The sequence below is a fragment of the Choristoneura fumiferana genome, chromosome 10 (assembly GCF_025370935.1).
Source record: "Choristoneura fumiferana chromosome 10, NRCan_CFum_1, whole genome shotgun sequence".
NCBI classification, from domain to species: Eukaryota; Metazoa; Arthropoda; class Insecta; order Lepidoptera; family Tortricidae; genus Choristoneura; species Choristoneura fumiferana.
Genome location: NC_133481.1, coordinates 19,018,124 through 19,038,111, shown reverse-complemented (window position 1 = coordinate 19,038,111; position 19,988 = coordinate 19,018,124). Strand labels below are relative to the sequence as shown.

At 47.4% G+C, this 19,988-nt stretch overlaps 2 protein-coding genes across 2 annotated transcripts in view; one reads left to right on the top strand and one right to left on the bottom strand.

The window, feature by feature from the left end:
- Window positions 1-837: 837 nt before the first annotated feature.
- On the top strand, window positions 838-11,839 carry LOC141431781 (uncharacterized). The gene is made up of 12 exons (XM_074092961.1): window positions 838-1,341; window positions 1,397-1,720; window positions 1,766-2,089; window positions 2,279-3,070; window positions 3,530-3,646; window positions 3,854-4,618; window positions 4,673-4,726; window positions 4,853-5,455; window positions 5,495-7,906; window positions 7,961-9,166; window positions 9,456-9,737; window positions 11,341-11,839. Exons 1-12 carry the CDS (start codon window positions 838-840, stop codon window positions 11,365-11,367), a joined length of 7,410 nt encoding a protein of 2,469 aa, XP_073949062.1. The 3' UTR covers window positions 11,368-11,839.
- Window positions 11,840-13,521: 1,682 nt separating this feature from the next.
- Window positions 13,522-19,988, bottom strand: part of kl-2 (dynein heavy chain 2, axonemal kl-2) — a 112,528-nt gene continuing 106,061 nt past the window's right edge. The window contains exons 78-83 of the mRNA XM_074093790.1: window positions 19,416-19,583; window positions 18,500-18,602; window positions 17,020-17,177; window positions 16,083-16,198; window positions 14,742-14,875; window positions 13,522-13,693 (exon numbers count right to left, since the gene is read on the bottom strand). Coding sequence (XP_073949891.1) covers window positions 13,554-13,693; window positions 14,742-14,875; window positions 16,083-16,198; window positions 17,020-17,177; window positions 18,500-18,602; window positions 19,416-19,583 — 819 coding nt within the window. The 3' untranslated portion in view covers window positions 13,522-13,553. The remainder of the gene's footprint in view (window positions 13,694-14,741; window positions 14,876-16,082; window positions 16,199-17,019; window positions 17,178-18,499; window positions 18,603-19,415; window positions 19,584-19,988) is intronic.

Genomic DNA, 19,988 nt, shown 5'->3' with positions numbered 1-19,988 from the left:
GTAAGATTCTTGTAAATACTTATATAAAAATATATAATATGTTTCGGGTCTGCCTAGTTCTCAATTTTTTTTTCTTATAATTTCAGGCGCAACTAACGCATGGAGAACCAAGCGATTATGATGCAAGTAAGTACACGAGTAAAATCTATTGTACAATGTAATGTAACCAGGGTAAAATATTCATTCTAGAACATAAAACACACAGCAATTCAATTAAAATGTTTTTATATGTTTTAGTTTTTAAATGGGTCCCACTGAAAAACAGCGTTGCGGCTTGCCGTAACACTATGCTGAGTGGAGTCCACTTTATACTATTCGATGTTATCTTTTTTTCCATCTAATGTATTTTTATGTGTATTGAATATGTGTAAATAAATGTGTCTCCCTCTCTCTCTCTCTCTCTAAAATTATAACTATCCTAAATTTATTATATCTACATAAAACAAAAAAGAACTACCTATATATAACTAAAAACTTAAACAATTTTAAGCCAGAGTCCTTAAGCAAGGCTCCGAACCTGCTGACAGCGTTCCCTTTTTTAAATAAGTAGCTAATTCTTTGTCCGAATGTCTTTGTATTTCATTTACTTACATAATACATAGATACAGTTGACTGGTAGAGATCCCTTAAAGGGATAAGTTCGCCTTTGCATATCTCAATGTTTGTCAATTGTGTTTGTTTACTTATTTTGTACAATAAAAAGTTTACTTAATTATAATTCCATTAAAAATATTTTCTGAAATAGGGTTGAACTCGTATGTTAGTTAAGTTCACCTAACTAAACAAAATCTACTTAATTGAAATTCCACAGGTTTCGAAGACTTCAAGAACTCAAAAATGGAACAGGAGTCGTTCTCAAGCTCGAGTTCAAGCTCTAGTTCAAGTTCGAGTTCAAGCTCTAGTTCAACCTTCCAAGAGTCGAGCTTGGACGAGGCCAGCGAAGTCCAGTCGAGCTCTAGTAAAATCGAATCAAGCTCCGAGATGAGCGAATCAAACTCCCAGATGAGCGAATCAAAATCGATCTCCAGCTCCAGCAGTAGCAACTTCGCAAGTGAGCTCGATGCGTTCGAAAGCCACAAAGACAACGAAGACTTATTTTCAGGCTCAGATAGCGAAGTTGACAGTGGTATCTCCACCAGCAACATTAACAGTGTGAAGTCAGCGAAATTCCTAGAGCAACATAGGACGGCCAGCCATTTTGAAAATGACTACCAGCAAGAGCAGCACATCGATAGTGAATTTGAGAACAAGAAAGAATCAGCCGCTAAATTGCAGACGCGTAAGCAGTTTTCAAAGATTGTCGAAAACGAGAAAGAGAGTAACCGAAGTTATAGAAAATCTGTATCCGATTTCGGGTCTGAATCGTCAAATGCACAAAACGATGAATATGGACCAGGTCAACCGGGTATACCAGGACAACCAGGAAAACCAAGACAAATGGGACCACCAGGACAAACGGAAACACCAGGACAACCGGGAACACCAGATAAAAAGGGAACACCAAGACAACCGGGAACATCAGGAAAAACGGAAACACCAGTACAACCGGATACATCAGGACAAATGGGAACACCAGATAAAAAGGGAACGCCAGAACAACCGGGAACGCCAGGACAACCGGGTCAAAAAGGTGGTCAAAATGAACCTGATCAGACAGAAAAACCAAACAAGCCAAACCAACCGGGACAACCAAGTCAACCAGGAAAGCCTGGACAGCCAGGTCAACCAGAAAAACCTGGTCAACAAGGACAGCCAGGACAGCTAGGTCAACCAGGACAGCCAGGACAACCGGGTCATCCAGGACAGTCAGGACAGCCAAGTCAACCAGGACAGCCAGGTCAACCAGGTCAACCAGGAGGACCAAGTCAACCAGAACAGCCAGGTCAACCAGGACAGCCAGGACAGCCAGGTCAACCAGGACAGCCAGGACAACCAGGACAGCCAGGTCAACCAGGACAGCCAGGTCAACCAGGTCAACCAGGAGGACCAAGTCAACCAGGACAGCCAGGTCAACCAGGACAGCCAGGTCAACCAGGAGGACCAAGTCAACCAGGACAGCCAGGTCAACCAGGACAGCCAGGACAGCCAGGTCAACCAGGAGGACCAAGTCAACCAGGACAGCCAGGTCAACCAGGACAGCCAGGTCAACCAGGAGAGCCAGGACAACCAGGACAGCCAGGTCAACCAGGACAGCCAGGACAACCAGGAGGACCAAGTCAACCAGGACAGCCAGGTCAACATGGACAGCCAGGACAGCCAGGTCAACCAGGACAGCCAGGACAACCAGGAGGACCAAGTCAACCAGGACAGCCAGGACAGCCAGGTCAACCAGGACAACCTGGTCAACAAGGACAGCCAGGACAGCCAGGTCAACCAGGACAGCCAGGACAACCGGGTCAACCAGGACAGTCAGGACAGCCAGGTCAACCAGGAGGACCTAATCAACCGCAGCCACCACAGCAACCGCAACAGCCACAGGAGCCACAACAGCCACAACAGCCACAGCCGCCACAACAGCCACAGCAGCCGCAACAACCACAACAGCCAGGTCAACCAGGACAACAAGGACAACCAGGTCAACAAGGACAACCAGGTCAACAAGGACAACCAGGTCAACAAGGACAACCAGGTCAACAAGGAGAACCAGGTCAACAAGGACAGCCAAGTCAACCAGGACAGCCAGGTCAACCAGGTCAACCAGGAGGACCAAGTCAACCAGAACAGCCAGGTCAACCAGGACAGCCAGGACAGCCAGGTCAACCAGGACAGCCAGGACAACCAGGACAGCCAGGTCAACCAGAACAGCCAGATCAACCAGGTCAACCAGGAGGACCAAGTCAACCAGGACAGCCAGGTCAACCAGGACAGCCAGGTCAACCAGGAGGACCAAGTCAACCAGGACAGCCAGGTCAACCAGGACAGCCAGGACAGCCAGGTCAACCAGGACAGCCAGGTCAACCAGGAGAGCCAGGACAACCAGGACAGCCAGGTCAACCAGGACAGCCAGGACAACCAGGAGGACCAAGTCAACCAGGACAGCCAGGTCAACCAGGACAGCCAGGACAGCCAGGTCAACCAGGAGGACCAAGTCAACCAGGACAGCCAGGTCAACAAGAACAACCAGATCAACAAGGACAACCAGGTCAACAAGGACAACCAGGTCAACAAGGACAACCTGGTCAACAAGGACAGCCAGGACAGCCAGGTCAACCAGGACAACCTGGTCAACAAGGACAGCCAGGACAGCCAGGTCAACCAGGACAGCCAGGACAACCGGGTCAACCAGGACAGTCAGGACAGCCAGGTCAACCAGGAGGACCTAATCAACCGCAGCCACCACAGCAACCGCAACAGCCACAGGAGCCACAACGGCCACAACAGTCACAGCAGCCGCAACAACCACAACACCCAGGTCAACCAGGACAACAAGGACAACCAGGTCAACAAGGACAACCAGGTCAACAAGGACAACCAGGTCAACAAGGAGAACCAGGTCAACAAGGACCACCAAGTCAACCAGGACAGCCAGGTCAACCAGGTCAACCAGGAGGACCAAGTCAACCAGAACAGCCAGGTCAACCAGGACAGCCAGGTCAACCAGGACAGCCAGGACAACCAGGACAGCCAGGTCAACCAGGACAGCCAGGTCAACCAGGAGAGCCAGGTCAACCAGGACAGCCAGGTCAACCAGGTGAGCCAGGACAACCAGGAGGACCAAGTCAACCAGGACAGCCAGGTCAACAAGAACAACCAGATCAACAAGGACAACCAGGTCAACAAGGACAACCAGGTCAACAAGGACAACCAGGTCAACAAGGACAGCCAGGACAGCCAGGTCAACCAGGACAGCCAGGTCAACCAGGACAGCCAGGACAGCCAGGTCAACCAGGACAGCCAGGACAACCAGGTCAACCAGGACAGTCAGGACAGCCAGGTCAACCAGGAGGACCTAATCAACCGCAGCCACCACAGCAACCGCAACAGCCACAGGAGCCACAACAGCCACAACAGCCACAGCAGCCGCAACAACCACAACAGCCAGGTCAACCAGGACAACAAGGACAACCAGGTCAACAAGGACAACCAGGTCAACAAGGACAACCAGGTCAACAAGGAGAACCAGGTCAACAAGGACCGCCAAGTCAACCAGGACAGCCAGGTCAACCAGGTCAACCAGGAGGACCAAGTCAACCAGAACAGCCAGGTCAACCAGGACAGCCAGGACAGCCAGGTCAACCAGGACAGCCAGGACAACCAGGACAGCCAGGTCAACCAGGACAGCCAGGTCAACCAGGTCAACCAGGAGGACCAAGTCAACCAGGACAGCCAGGTCAACCAGGACAGCCAGGTCAACCAGGAGGACCAAGTCAACCAGGACAGCCAGGAGGACCAAGTCAACCAGAACAGCCAGATCAACCAGGTCAACCAGGAGGACCAAGTCAACCAGGACAGCCAGGTCAACCAGGACAGCCAGGTCAACCAGGAGGACCAAGTCAACCAGGACAGCCAGGTCAACCAGGACAGCCAGGACAGCCAGGTCAACCAGGAGGACCAAGTCAACCAGGACAGCCAGGTCAACCAGGACAGCCAGGACAGCCAGGTCAACCAGGACAGCCAGGTCAACCAGGACAGCCAGGTCAACCAGGACAGCCAGGTCAACCAGGTCAGCCAGGACAACCAGGAGGACCAAGTCAACCAGGACAGCCAGGTCAACCAGGACAGCCAGGTCAACCAGGTCAACAAGGACAACCAGGTCAACAAGGACAACCAGGTCAACAAGGACAACCAGGTCAACAAGGACAGCCAGGACAGCCAGGTCAACCAGGACAACCAGGTCAACCAGGACAGCCAGGACAGCCAGGTCAACCAGGACAGCCAGGACAACCAGGTCAACCAGGACAGTCAGGACAGCCAGGTCAACCAGGAGGACCTAATCAACCGCAGCCACCACAGCAACCGCAACAGCCACAGGAGCCACAACAGCCACAACAGCCACAGCAGCCGCAACAACCACAACAGCCAGGTCAACCAGGACAGCCAGGTCAACCAGGTCAACAAGGACAACCAGGTCAACAAGGACAACCAGGTCAACAAGGAGAACCAGGTCAACAAGGACAGCCAAGTCAACCAGGACAGCCAGGTCAACCAGGTCAACCAGGAGGACCAAGTCAACCAGAACAGCCAGGTCAACCAGGACAGCCAGGACAGCCAGGTCAACCAGGACAGCCAGGACAACCAGGACAGCCAGGACAGCCAGGTCAACCAGGACAGCCAGGACAACCAGGACAGCCAGGTCAACCAGGACAGCCAGGTCAACCAGGTCAACCAGGAGGACCAAGTCAACCAGGACAGCCAGGTCAACCAGGACAGCCAGGTCAACCAGGAGGACCAAGTCAACCAGGTCAACCAGGAGGACCAAGTCAACCAGGACAGCCAGGTCAACCAGGACAGCCAGGTCAACCAGGAGGACCAAGTCAACCAGGACAGCCAGGAGGTCAACCAGGACAGCCAGGTCAACCAGGTCAACCAGGAGGACCAAGTCAACCAGGACAGCCAGGTCAACCAGGACAGCCAGGACAGCCAGGTCAACCAGGACAGCCAGGACAACCAGGACAGCCAGGTCAACCAGGACAGCCAGGTCAACCAGGTCAACCAGGAGGACCAAGTCAACCAGGACAGCCAGGTCAACCAGGACAGCCAGGTCAACCAGGAGGACCAAGTCAACCAGGACAACCAGGAGGACCAAGTCAACCAGGACAGCCAGGTCAACCAGGACAGCCAGGTCAACCAGGAGGACCAAGTCAACCAGGACAGCCAGGAGGACCAAGTCAACCAGAACAGCCAGATCAACCAGGTCAACCAGGAGGACCAAGTCAACCAGGACAGCCAGGTCAACCAGGACAGCCAGGTCAACCAGGAGGACCAAGTCAACCAGGACAGCCAGGTCAACCAGGACAGCCAGGACAGCCAGGTCAACCAGGAGGACCAAGTCAACCAGGACAGCCAGGTCAACCAGGACAGCCAGGTCAACCAGGAGGACCAAGTCAACCAGGACAGCCAGGTCAACCAGGACAGCCAGGTCAACCAGGAGAGCCAGGACAACCAGGACAGCCAGGTCAACCAGGTGAGCCAGGACAACCAGGAGGACCAAGTCAACCAGGACAGCCAGGTCAACAAGAACAACCAGATCAACAAGGACAACCAGGTCAACAAGGACAACCTGGTCAACAAGGACAGCCAGGACAGCCAGGTCAACCAGGACAACCTGGTCAACAAGGACAGCCAGGACAGCCAGGTCAACCAGGACAGCCAGGACAACCGGGTCAACCAGGACAGTCAGGACAGCCAGGTCAACCAGGAGGACCTAATCAACCGCAGCCACCACAGCAACCGCAACAGCCACAGGAGCCACAACAGCCACAACAGCCACAGCAGCCGCAACAACCACAACAGCCAGGTCAACCAGGACAACAAGGACAACCAGGTCAACAAGGACAACCAGGTCAACAAGGACAACCAGGTCAACAAGGAGAACCAGGTCAACAAGGACCGCCAAGTCAACCAGGACAGCCAGGTCAACCAGGTCAACCAGGAGGACCAAGTCAACCAGAACAGCCAGGTCAACCAGGACAGCCAGGACAGCCAGGTCAACCAGGACAGCCAGGACAACCAGGACAGCCAGGTCAACCAGGACAGCCAGGTCAACCAGGTCAACCAGGAGGACCAAGTCAACCAGGACAGCCAGGTCAACCAGGACAGCCAGGTCAACCAGGAGGACCAAGTCAACCAGGACAGCCAGGTCAACCAGGACAGCCAGGACAGCCAGGTCAACCAGGAGGACCAAGTCAACCAGGACAGCCAGGTCAACCAGGACAGCCAGGTCAACCAGGAGAGCCAGGACAACCAGGACAGCCAGGTCAACCAGGACAGCCAGGACAACCAGGAGGACCAAGTCAACCAGGACAGCCAGGTCAACATGGACAGCCAGGACAGCCAGGTCAACCAGGACAGCCAGGACAACCAGGAGGACCAAGTCAACCAGGACAGCCAGGACAGCCAGGTCAACCAGGACAACCTGGTCAACAAGGACAGCCAGGACAACCAGGTCAACAAGGACAACCAGGTCAACAAGGACAACCAGGTCAACAAGGACAACCAGGTCAACAAGGAGAACCAGGTCAACAAGGACAGCCAAGTCAACCAGGACAGCCAGGTCAACCAGGTCAACCAGGAGGACCAAGTAAACCAGAACAGCCAGGTCAACCAGGACAGCCAGGACAGCCAGGTCAACCAGGACAGCCAGGACAACCAGGACAGCCAGGTCAACCAGGACAGCCAGGTCAACCAGGTCAACCAGGAGGACCAAGTCAACCAGGACAGCCAGGTCAACCAGGAGAGCCAGGACAACCAGGACAGCCAGGTCAACCAGGACAGCCAGGACAACCAGGACAGCCAGGACAACCAGGAGGACCAAGTCAACCAGGACAGCCAGGTCAACCAGGACAGCCAGGTCAACCAGGACAGCCAGGACAACCAGGAGGACCAAGTCAACCAGGACAGCCAGGACAGCCAGGTCAACCAGGAGGACCAAGTCAACCAGAACAGCCAGGTCAACCAGGACAGCCAGGTCAACCAGGACAGCCAGGACAACCAGGACAGCCAGGTCAACCAGGACAGCCAGGTCAACCAGGTCAACCAGGAGGACCAAGTCAACCAGGACAGCCAGGTCAACCAGGACAGCCAGGTCAACCAGGAGGACCAAGTCAACCAGGACAGCCAGGTCAACCAGGACAGCCAGGTCAACCAGGAGGACCAAGTCAACCAGGACAGCCAGGTCAACCAGGACAGCCAGGTCAACCAGGAGGACCAAGTCAACCAGGACAGCCAGGTCAACCAGGACAGCCAGGTCAACAAGGACAACCAGGTCAACAAGGACAGCCAGGTCAACCAGGACAGCCAGGTCAACCAGGTCAACCAGGAGGACCAAGTCAACCAGGACAGCCAGGACAACCAGGAGGACCAAGTCAACCAGAACAGCCAGGTCAACCAGGACAGCCAGGACAGCCAGGTCAACCAGGACAGCCAGGACAACCAGGACAGCCAGGTCAACCAGGACAGCCAGGTCAACCAGGTCAACCAGGAGGACCAAGTCAACCAGGACAGCCAGGTCAACCAGGACAGCCAGGTCAACCAGGTCAACCAGGAGGACCAAGTCAACCAGGACAGCCAGGTCAACCAGGACAGCCAGGTCAACCAGGAGGACCAAGTCAACCAGGACAGCCAGGTCAACCAGGACAGCCAGGACAGCCAGGTCAACCAGGAGGACCAAGTCAACCAGGACAGCCAGGTCAACCAGGACAGCCAGGTCAACAAGGACAACCAGGTCAACAAGGACAGCCAGGTCAACCAGGACAGCCAGGTCAACCAGGTCAACCAGGAGGACCAAGTCAACCAGGACAGCCAGGTCAACCAGGACAGCCAGGTCAACCAGGAGGACCAAGTCAACCAGGACAGCCAGGTCAACCAGGACAGCCAGGACAACCAGGACAGCCAGGACAACCAGGACAGCCAGGACAACCAGGACAGCCAGGACAACCAGGACAGCCAGGACAACCAGGACAGCCAGGACAACCGGGTCAACCAGGACAGTCAGGGCAGGCAGGACAACCAGCTCAACCAGGACAGCCAGGTCAACCAGGACAGCCAGGACAACCGGGTCATCCAGGACAGTCAGGACAGCCAGGTCAACCAGGAGGACCTAATCAACCGCAGCCACCACAGCAACCGCAACAGCCACAGGAGCCACAACAGCCACAACAGCCACAGCAGCCGCAACAACCACAACAGCCAGGTCAACCAGGACAACAAGGACAACCAGGTCAACAAGGACAACCAGGTCAACAAGGACAACCAGGTCAACAAGGACAACCAGGTCAACAAGGACAACCAGGTCAACAAGGACAACCAGGTCAACAAGGACAACCAGGTCAACAAGAACAACCAGGTCAACAAGGACAACCAGGACAGCCAGGACAACCAGGACAGCCAGGTCAACCAGGACAGCCAAGTCAACCAGGACAGCCAGGTCAACCAGGTCAACCAGGAGGACCAAGTCAACCAGGACAGCCAGGTCAACCAGGACAGCCAGGTCAACCAGGACAGCCAGGTCAACCAGGACAGCCAGGACAGCCAGGTCAACCAGGAGGACCAAGTCAACCAGGACAGCCAGGTCAACCAGGACAGCCAGGTCAACCAGGAGGACCAAGTCAACCAGGACAGCCAGGTCAACCAGGACAGCCAGGACAGCCAGGTCAACCAGGACAGCCAGGACAGCCAGGTCAACCAGGACAGCCAGGACAACCAGGAGGAGCCAGGTCAACCAGGACAGCCAGGTCAACCAGGACAGCCAGCTCAACCAGGACAGCCAAGTCAACCAGGACAGCCAGGACAGCCAGGTCAACCAGGTCAACCAGGAGGACCAAGTCAACCAGGACAGCCAGGTCAACCAGGACAGCCAGGTCAACCAGGAGGACCAAGTCAACCAGGACAGCCAGGTCAACCAGGACAGCCAGGACAACCAGGAGGACCAAGTCAACCAGGACAGCCAGGTCAACCAGGACAGCCAGGTGTATATAGTCCCGCGCCGCCAAGATATTATGACGATGAATACTTGTACGACTACATTACGGAAGACAGAGACAAGCGACGGGGACGCTACGACCTTAGGCGACGGCCAGGTAATTATCGTTGTCTGCATCGCAGCCGGTTGAGAAAGCTCGTGTGTGCAGCTGGGCGCTTCGCTGTTATACGGTCTTCGCCGAGTTGCGCGGTGTATAGTTGATTTGCCGCGGCAAAGCGTGTTTCTGTGCGTCGCAATATTATTCTCGCAAATAGCTAAGTCCAGCCAAAAGCGACGTAGGAGTACGACTGAGCTCATTTGCCAACTATGCGGCCAGAGCTGTCGCTTCCGAATCGGCCTTACAAGCCACATGCGTAAATACCGCATCAACATGAACGCTGCTTAAACCATCTTTCTTATTATATAGATGACATTGGCCAATGATGATGAATATGTACGGTTAAGGACTTTAATTCATGAGCCACCGTGGAAACTTTTCAAAAGAAGTCATTACGATTTTCCTTGTTAATTAATGCGATGTCACTATGAACTTTACTTTGAAGTGGTTCCATCCCATGGTGCCTCATGAATTAGTGCGTGCGTGCGTTTTTTACTTTGGCACGTTACAACGCCTACATGAATTCCGTATGCAAATTAATTACTTTTTATCCACATACTCGTATTCTCAAAAGATCGGGAGAAAATCCCTAAATTTGAAATGTTTGAAGGCTTCGATGCCGCGATGTAGTTTTGGGGGATTCCTACCTTTGATGAATCATACTACTAGATTCAAGGTCCCATACAAAATCAAAGCGAAAAAGTGGCCGTACTTATAGCGATATCTGTTTTACCTTCTAAATTAACTTAAAGTATACCTTAAGTCTAAGCAACAAAGATCCAAATAATAATAATTTTATTTAATACTTACGACGTTTTGTCACAAGACGAGCAAAAGCGTTCGATAAACAAAAGAACTTAAGTCTCAAAAGGATAACATTCTATTTTAGGAACAGAGTAATAATGGAGCCGCAATTATATAAGACAGACATTTTTTTTATTTGACAGAGATGTAACACAAACAAATACAATTATATACTTATATTTACATTTACAATTTATGACCTGAAATGAAATGTACTTATGGATAATTAACTAAATTTTAAATCATTTATTCATGTCAAGAAAACAAATAATACAGATTAAAAAAAAAACATTTAGACTTAAGAAGAGCTTCATTATCATCATCTCAGCCGTAGGACGTCCACTGTTGGACATAGGCCTCCCCCATAGACCTCCAGTCGCTTCGGTTGGCAGCGGCCTGCATCCACCGTGAACCTGCGGCTTTAACCAGGTCATCCGTCCATTTCGTTGGTGGACACTGGACATCCTACGCTGCGCTTGCCGATCCGCGGTCTCGACTAAAAAGTTACTTTGTCTCACGGAGTGAGCAAAATGCGATTTTGCTCACTGATTTCTCATAGCAAAACCTGCCTGTTTGAGGTGCTGAGGTGAAAAATACATTTACCTATTCAGAACACCAGACACAAGGATAGTATTAAGTACTTACAAAATAAAAAGACAACACGAAGTTAGTATGTGTCATTGCGGTTGTGAATCGAACTCCGGTACAATGCTCAATGATCAACAACAAGTTGGGCTAATAATTAACATGGCCAAAACAGTATTTTACACAAAATGTTAATATTAAAATTTCTTTCCAGATGATTTTGGGTACCAATCTGACTTGAACCTGCGAACGCTGGTCATCCCAAACCGCAAGGGAAACCGTGGCCTTTGCTACTGCTCATGTGACAGCAACAGCAAGCCAGTCTTCATCAACCTAGACCCTAGAAGTCTGACATAATCAGACCATCGCTCTTGATACCTTTGATTTATTTTCAAAACTACTCATTGGCCTTCCAGTGTCACCGATTTTTGCATCTGATCGTTGACAGTTTTGAATAACAAATGTGAACTATTTACTTTTGATTGCGTTTTCAATAGTCTAGATCTAGATCATTTCAGCAGTTTAATTAAATATAGTGTTATTATACATTTTGCTCAAGCGAACGAATTGCCAAGTTTTTATGATGTATCTATTCCTTACCTTTACGAACCCTTAATTGCTTATAAATTGTTCGTTAATAATATGATTTGTGTTATCTGATATAGCATTACACTATTTTGTATTGTTAATAAACGACATCATACATATTAAAAGTTGTTTTCGTCATTTATTTTTTAACATTCAGTGCCAGACCACACGTCTGTGATCGAAAAATTTCTTTTCCTATGTGTGACAGTGGCACACTCAGTCATTTGATGTCTCAGGCATTTACAATTGGTTAACAACATAGTTCAATATAATGCTTACCAACCTACTGCAACCCACCAAAAACATTTCATTTAAAATTGGCGGCCAAGACTCACAAGCTCATAAAGCTCGTAAAACGTTATCAAATACAAAAAGCCAAGCCCTTGAGCCGTGACTCAAACCCCATACTCATAGCGGCCATAGAAATAGTCTGTGAGTGAGTGAGTGAGTATGTTTGTTACTTCTTCACGCTGAAATGGCTAGACAGATTTCGATGAAATTGGGCAAAAAGTTATTTAATAACCTGGATTAAAACATAGGATACTTTTTATCCCGATATTCCCACGGGATAGGGTTAAAATCTCGAAATAACAATCGCTGGGTTTAGAGTCATGAAATTTGGTACCTATTTAGCTGGACATCTGGAATAACACATAGGATACTTTTTATCCCGATATTCCCACGGGATAGGGTTAAAATCTCGAAATAACAATCGCTGGGTTTAGAGTCATGAAATTTGGCATGGTTGTTGTAATATAACGTCAATGAAAGCCACGATGTAATTTTAGTTGCTCCCGCCATGTGACACTATTTACAGGCCCGGATAATACCGACATGGAAATACCGACCTGATTTTTCTTGTACACGCCCATAGACATGTCAATTTGACACGAAATTGTACAGGCGTGTACACGAATAATTGGGTCGGTATTGTTGTTGTTTTTTAGAAAAATATGGCACTGTTCATTGGAAGACAATTTAGCCAGTGTCTAGTAAGTTTTGTCGTTGTACGGTAAAAAAAAATCTATAAAACGAAATATGAGACGTAATGGTGTATGAACGATGACAGCGCGAATCCATGTCGGTATTATCCGGGCGTATAAATAGTATCACCCTTCCCACCGATTTTAGTTTTTCTTTTGTAACATTTTTTTTTAACGAGTCCGTTCTTAGTGGCCAGTACCTAAACACATATATAAAAAATCAAAACGTCATCTTCGTCACACCTGCTGCGATGATGCTTTAGCGTTTTTCATACTTAAAAAAAATTAAAGCATTTTGTACATATTATGCGTTTAAGAAAAAAAACACCTCAGTCAAGTCATGAATGACGCATTCTCATTGGTCAATTTAATTTAACATGCAACAGACGATTACTTTTTATTGGTCTAATTGTCATTTCAGCACGCCGGGAATGAAATTCAGAAATTATGTTTTAAAAAGTCGTATCGTCGTATGAAATACATATATTAATACGACCTGTTTTCGTAACGTGTTACATTGTTGTCGTGTTGTACGAGCCATAAATGAATCAGCAGTTAAATGTACATATATAGGCAGTTTTGGCATCTGGATTTAGGTTCTCTATGGCCACATTTTCGAGCAGTGTCATGAAAAATAAGTTTATGTATAAATAATAGCAGACTTTGTACGCCTTAAAACTAGTCATACATCATCTGCTTCATTGCGGTTCATGAATTGTTATCTAGACATAATGCTGCACAGATTATGAACAAATAAACAAAGGCCTTGGTAAATGTCACTATTCGAGAGTTTACTTTAAAAGCTAGCTCAAATAAAACACCGGTGACATTAACGTGTGTATTGAACTTTGGATGGTCAAGTGGCTAACGTGCAGAGGAGGGCGGTGCCCCGCTTGACCCAGAAGTCGGGGCTCTCCTTGCCGGCTGGAAGGTCCACGGCCACTACGAACGCGCCCATCCGCGCCGGGTAGTAGTAGCACGGGCAGATGTAGCGGTCTACGATTAACATACGCTGTTAAAGGCTTGAAAAACGAGATAGGGGGCTACGAAATGTAATTCAGTTTTAACAAGATTTTGTTTAATTGGCCCGTTTGTTGGCTCAAATCTTGCAAAGTTATTTTGATCCACTTAACTTCCAGTTGTCGGATAATATTGACTTGAAATTTGATCCAAATATGTAATTTTGATGACAATGCAAGTAATAAAAATGTACAGTCAGTAAAAGAACTCGTGTTGAAAATGAAATTTCTAACAGAATAGTACATTACTGCAGAGACCAGTAAGTAGGCCATCCTGGACGAGTAAAAGTTTGATGGCCGAACCGCCAAGCGAGGCCAGGTGAGGACATCAATGACACGAGGCCAGGAAGGCGATTACTGGTCAAAGCTTATACTCTGCTTTTCTCAAAAATGATGATGATGGTGAGAATAAAATGACGGTGATTGTGATGTGATAATGATGATGTTGAGGATGATGACGATGATGATAGTTATAACAATGATGATGGTGATGACGATGATTGATGATGGTTGATGATGATGATGATGGTCGGTAATGATGATTTTGATGATGATGCTGATGATTGTTGTGTTGATGGTGATGATGCTGATGATTATTGTTATTGATAATGATGGATGATGATGATCGTTGATGGTGACGATGATGATGATGATGATTGTTATTAATAATGATGATGATGATGATCGTTGATGGTGATGATGTTAATGATGAAATGGTCCCATTTCAAAATACTAGTTAACTACACCCAACACTGCCGCCCGGCCCGCGCGCTGTTTATGACGGGTTCCAATTTTTTAAAGGAACCCATTACTGTCCAGGAAGTAAATTTCATACTTACTTCCTGGACAGTTCGCGCCTTCTAGTTCTGAGAGACTTATGCCTTGCAGTGTGACTTATACTCGTACCGAGATAATTATGAAGCCGTAGGTATATAATATTCTAGATGCCTCGCGCTTTTAAGTCGCGAGCTCGCGAGACGTTACTATTTCGCTCGTTGTTAGTCTTGTGGGGCGAGTGTACTCACTCTTGAGCCTCCTGCCGCCGGCGCGTATGGGCTTGAAGTGGATGGGCGTCAGCCCGAACACCAGCATCATGGGCAGCGGCTCCTGGAGGTGACCGTCCTTGCGGAACCACGACGCGCCCTCCAGGTACTGCCCTCTGGACAACGATCAATGTATTGAACAAATTAATAAAAATAAATATGAAGTGCAAAATAAAAATAAAAGTTCGAATAAACATATTTATATTTATATTTCTTAATGAGAGCCCGTACCGTAAGCAAGAAATTTTAATGCATTGACAAAACTTCCTATTTTTAACACCTGTAAATTACTACAGGAATCGAAAGAGTTGCCTCCTGAACATGGGAAAATATTTATTATAATTTATTTCTCCATATTTAAAAAAATACAAAAAATTATATATCTGAATTTGCCAAAACTACCACAGAATAGATATGTTTCCTTTGCCTTTTACACCAGAAAAAGGAGCTGTCAAAATTTTGATTCAGATTCTTTCGTCAGATTTACGTGATCTTTTTTTAAATAGAGACTGGACAAAAGTAATGGATCTATTGTGTGGTAGTTTTGGAGTTATGCCCTTTTAGAATAAGCACATCTTAATAAAATGTAATAAATTAATTAACAATCGTACCGAAATTTTAAAAATATCAGCGTCTTACCAAACAGAATACAGAGAACGAATCAAATTATAGTCTTAGAAATATGAAATCTTGTCAATTGTAATTGTATTGCATGTACAGCACAACATAAGTACCGTTTTATAAAATCCTTCCGTTCTACCTGGTTCATTTCTTCAGTAAACTACCCAAGTACCAAAAAGCAAAGTACCAAAAAACCAGCAAAGTTAAAAAAAAAACTTAATGTTTGAATTTTTTATTCAAACATTAAGGTTTAGTTGTAAAAAGGATAAAAATATAGAAAGAAAAAAAATACCTAGGAAAATAAATAAAATAAAATGTGCATGTAACGAAATGATCCCAAATTAGCAATCTGCCGGTCTTGTGAACGGCGCTGATCTTCCTTTGGGACCATCTAACATCTAATCTAGTTTAGTACCTAGTCTAGATCTCCGTTAAACTTAAAGTTCAACACATTCGGGACTCATTCAAAATCATGACCAGCTCAAAAAATTGATGATAAGTTACTTAACAAACAGAGTTCTACTACTACTACTAGACGTGTTTTCCTTTTTTTGTTTTTATTTAAAGTTTCTTAATTTTTATTTATTTTTAAATTTCTTTTTGGTGGTTTGATGGTGTGCGTCAAGTTCTAAATCCGCTCTACGGCCCAAGCCACCTCATTCTGAGAGGATTGCGCCCTTCAGTGAGGTATATTAATATTACCTGATGTAGACGCCGCCGTCACGCGGTGGCCGCACAAAAGCGGTCTCCTCCAGCGGCATCACCATGAACTCCCAGGTCATGGTGTCGATGGGCCAGCCCTCACCACGGGCAGTCGTCTGCAACACAACATTCACCTCAACTGCACTCATTTACCTTGCTTCTCTGGTAAACGCGTATCAAAGTTACGTCTTTACAACACACTCACTAATTTTAAGAATAATACTCGTACCTCAAGATCAATATTTTTTCTGACTGAACTTTATGAGTATTATTTCAAGGTTCAATTTTGTTCACGTATTGATTATAGATACGAGATTTTTTTCAAAGTAGTAACAACGTAAAATGTTATAATCAGATTTCGGACTCTTGTCGAAATTACGTCACAATAGGGTCTGTCCGTGTACTCTTCACATGATATTTGAATTAGAGTATGAGAGCAGTAGACTGCCATGTACAGTCGGTGCCCTAATATAAGTATCCACTTTTTTATGCAACTAGTATGAAAAAGTGAAAGAAAGAAGAAAGAAAGAAAATACATTTATTCGGAACAGTGACAAAATAATTACATAAAAGAAAGAGAAAGAAAACAGTGTTACTGTTCACGAAACGGACCCACCTCAGCATAATGCCGGCTCAAGAGCTGGCGCTGGTCTTCCGGTGGGACCGTGAGGCCGTCATTGACCGTGTCTAATTGTGAACGCGACCGTCTATGGTCAGCGCTACCAACACAAGCCAAGCATGACAATGACATTGACAACTGACACGGCAACCACACGTGCAGCATGCAAGACGATACATAAGTTAGGGAACTGACCGTACCTGTATGACGGCAGTGAGGAAGGGGGTGGGCGACCGAGCGCCGGCAGCCGGCAGTAGACCAGTGTACCTGCATGACGGCGGTGAGGAAGGGGGTGGGCGACCGAGCGCCGGGCCGTACCTGCATGACGGCGGTGAGGAAGCCGGTGGGCGCGACGAGCGCGGGCAGCCAGCAGAGCGTGGGCGGCGAGCGCGGCGCGTTGGCCCACGCGTGGAGATGCGCGCCGCGCAGGAACAGCTCGCGGCACCACGCGCCCAGCGGCTTCATCGACGGCCGCGCTGAACACCACCACCACATTTTAAACAGATTAGTAAGTTTTTGGTAAAAAAATATTTTTAATACAGGCTTTTTTTGGTACTTTTTGTTGACTGTACTTGTATTGTCACCCAAACTTCATTTGCATACCAAATTTCAAGTCGATGCCATTGACCGTTGAAGAATGCCGTCCTGTGGAGACGATCCTGGCCTGCATCCTGATCCTGGCAGATTATTGTATTGTCACGTAATTTACATAAGTATACCAAATTTCAAGTCAATCTGAATACTGGAAGTTGTTCGAATTTAACTTGCAAGATTTGATTACAGACAGACAAAGGGACAGGTAAAACTAAATAAAAGCTTCTAAAAAACTGCGGAGGCGGAGACTGCATACATTACATGATAACATTCGAATTCTTCTTATGCTAATCTTTCCCCAAGCTATTCTACTTTTCATAACACTGTGGCCTGAAAGGAATAGGCTCTTTTGGCCTTTTAAAACCTCCCCAGGTAAAAACGCCACAATGATTCCGGCTTATCCGTGACATATCGCCTCTCAAGCAGAGGGTCGTGGGTTCGAACCCCGGCTCGCACCTCTGCGTTTTTCGAAATTCATGTGCGGAATTACGTTTGAAATTTACCACGAGCTTTGCGGTGAAGGAAAACATCGTGAGGAAACCTGCACAAACCTGCGAAGCGATTCAATGGTGCGTGCGAAGTTCCCAATCCGCACTGGGCCCGCGTGGGAACTATGGCCCAAGCCCTCTTGTTCTGACATTTTATGTAGGCTAAGTTAATTTTATGCAAGGAATAAGTCAATTCTGTCACCCCTCATTTTCCGCCGCTCTGGGCCCTTGCCTCCTCTTAGATCGGGCCCTGACCACACCCAAGAAAGTCGTCGTGAAGGTTCACTGCTAGTCATCAACAACGACTGTCAAGAGTGGAGCGACTTACAAGAAACTCGATAGTGTAGAACCATAAACTGAGAAATCTGTACAGCATGCGCGCGGGCTCGAATACTTTCCCGCTCGCACTGTAACTACCTATCTCGCTCGGCGGCCCGATACACCCGAGCGCCTACGAACGCTCCATTCGGAACTAATAAAAGGCGCTGCGCGGACGAGAGTGCATTCATTCAGCTAGTGGTCTAGCTTGAGAGATGGCCTCTACTATCCTCAAGTAAAACCAACAAGTGTGAATTGTATGCCTATACTTTACCTAGGTTATTTAACTAAAGTAAGCCCTAAACCTGTTTTGTAAGTTTTCCTGAATAAACCTTCTGAATTGTCTTCCTGGCGCTTCATTCACCCTACAATAGTAAATTAAAACTTTAACAACTCACCCTTTTGCCAAAACTTGGGCACTCGCCCTTCGAAGATGCAAGAGTACATGATCTCGAGCATTTCGGACATAACCACTAGACCTTCGATGGCGCGTCGCAGCTCCTGTGGTATTTATAGGTATAAAAAATAGTATTTTATGCAACTGTATCGTAATAGGGGTCCTTAAAACACGAGTGTGGGTTTATGAAACGAGGCGTAGCCGAGTTTCATAATAGGGTCACATGAGTGTTTTAAGGCCTAATTACGTACAATACAATATAACAAACAATATTTGTAGCTATATCCATATATTAAATCCTCTATCATGTGTTCCGCGAACCATTGAGAATGACCTGCATTAACTCTTACTAGGTAGGTATGTCTGCCCCACGAGCTGCGCCCGCGACGACCTGCTGCTGCACGTGGTCGCGGTGTGTTGTAATGATGTATGAAATCTCATTACAATACAGCCGTGTTCATAATAGAATCCAATATCGTAATGCTGGTCATTACCTTCCCAAAATTTCACCGGAGTGTTCATTTACGTTGTATTAAGAACATCCGCGCAGAATTTAATGTCTTTAGACTTAACGGTTGAGGTTAACGGCGAAAACGGTGCACGCTGGAAGCGGTGATCTTCTCCGCTTGTGTGCAGAAATTTACTAAAGCTATTTCTGCCTTAAGAATACAATATGATTATTATTTTACACCAGAATAGTAGTAGGTACGAAGAGAGTAAATTACATTGTAAGCAATAGGCGATCTTTAAAAGATATCAAATAATTACTGTGCGGCAAAAAGTCTGGCCCTCAAAATGTATGCAATAATAGGTAATTTCATGGTGAGGAGATAGAGAGAGTATCGTATGGTGTGCGCCAAATTTTGTGCCGCTGAGTATAGTTTGACGCGTGTAGGTAACAAAGGGAGGTCACCGACCTTGAGGCCGGCCACGATGGACCCAATGAGCACGTTGTAGTATCCTATCTCCTGCAGCAGCGACACACACATGGGCATCACGATCTCGGGCCCCATCATGCGCTCCGTGGTCTCGACGTCCACCTTATTTGGCAACTTGACCAACATCTCCGCGGCCAGCTCATCCACCTAAACACATGTTCATTATGGAGCAGGCATGTTAGTCTGGGATCAAGAAAGAAATTAATTGTTGCCACCAAAAACAGTTAAAAACTTACACTTAGGGGCTGTTTCACCATCCATTGACTAGTGTCTCCGTCTATTCGAACAAAACAAATAGAGACGGCGTCACATTTAACCATCAGTTGACACTAATCAATGGACGGCGAAACAGCTCCTTAATCTAACAGTAAGCAAATTTATGTTTTATGGCCCGTGAACCACAGTACATTATAGCAGCCTTATTCATAAAAAAACCTTAATTGAGGTTTGATCGGTCTGTTACTTAACAGACTGATTAAGCTTAATAGACGGTTGTCAAGAAGTATGATTCATAAACACTTGCTAGCAGTCTGCTAGTTGTTGAGCTGCTGA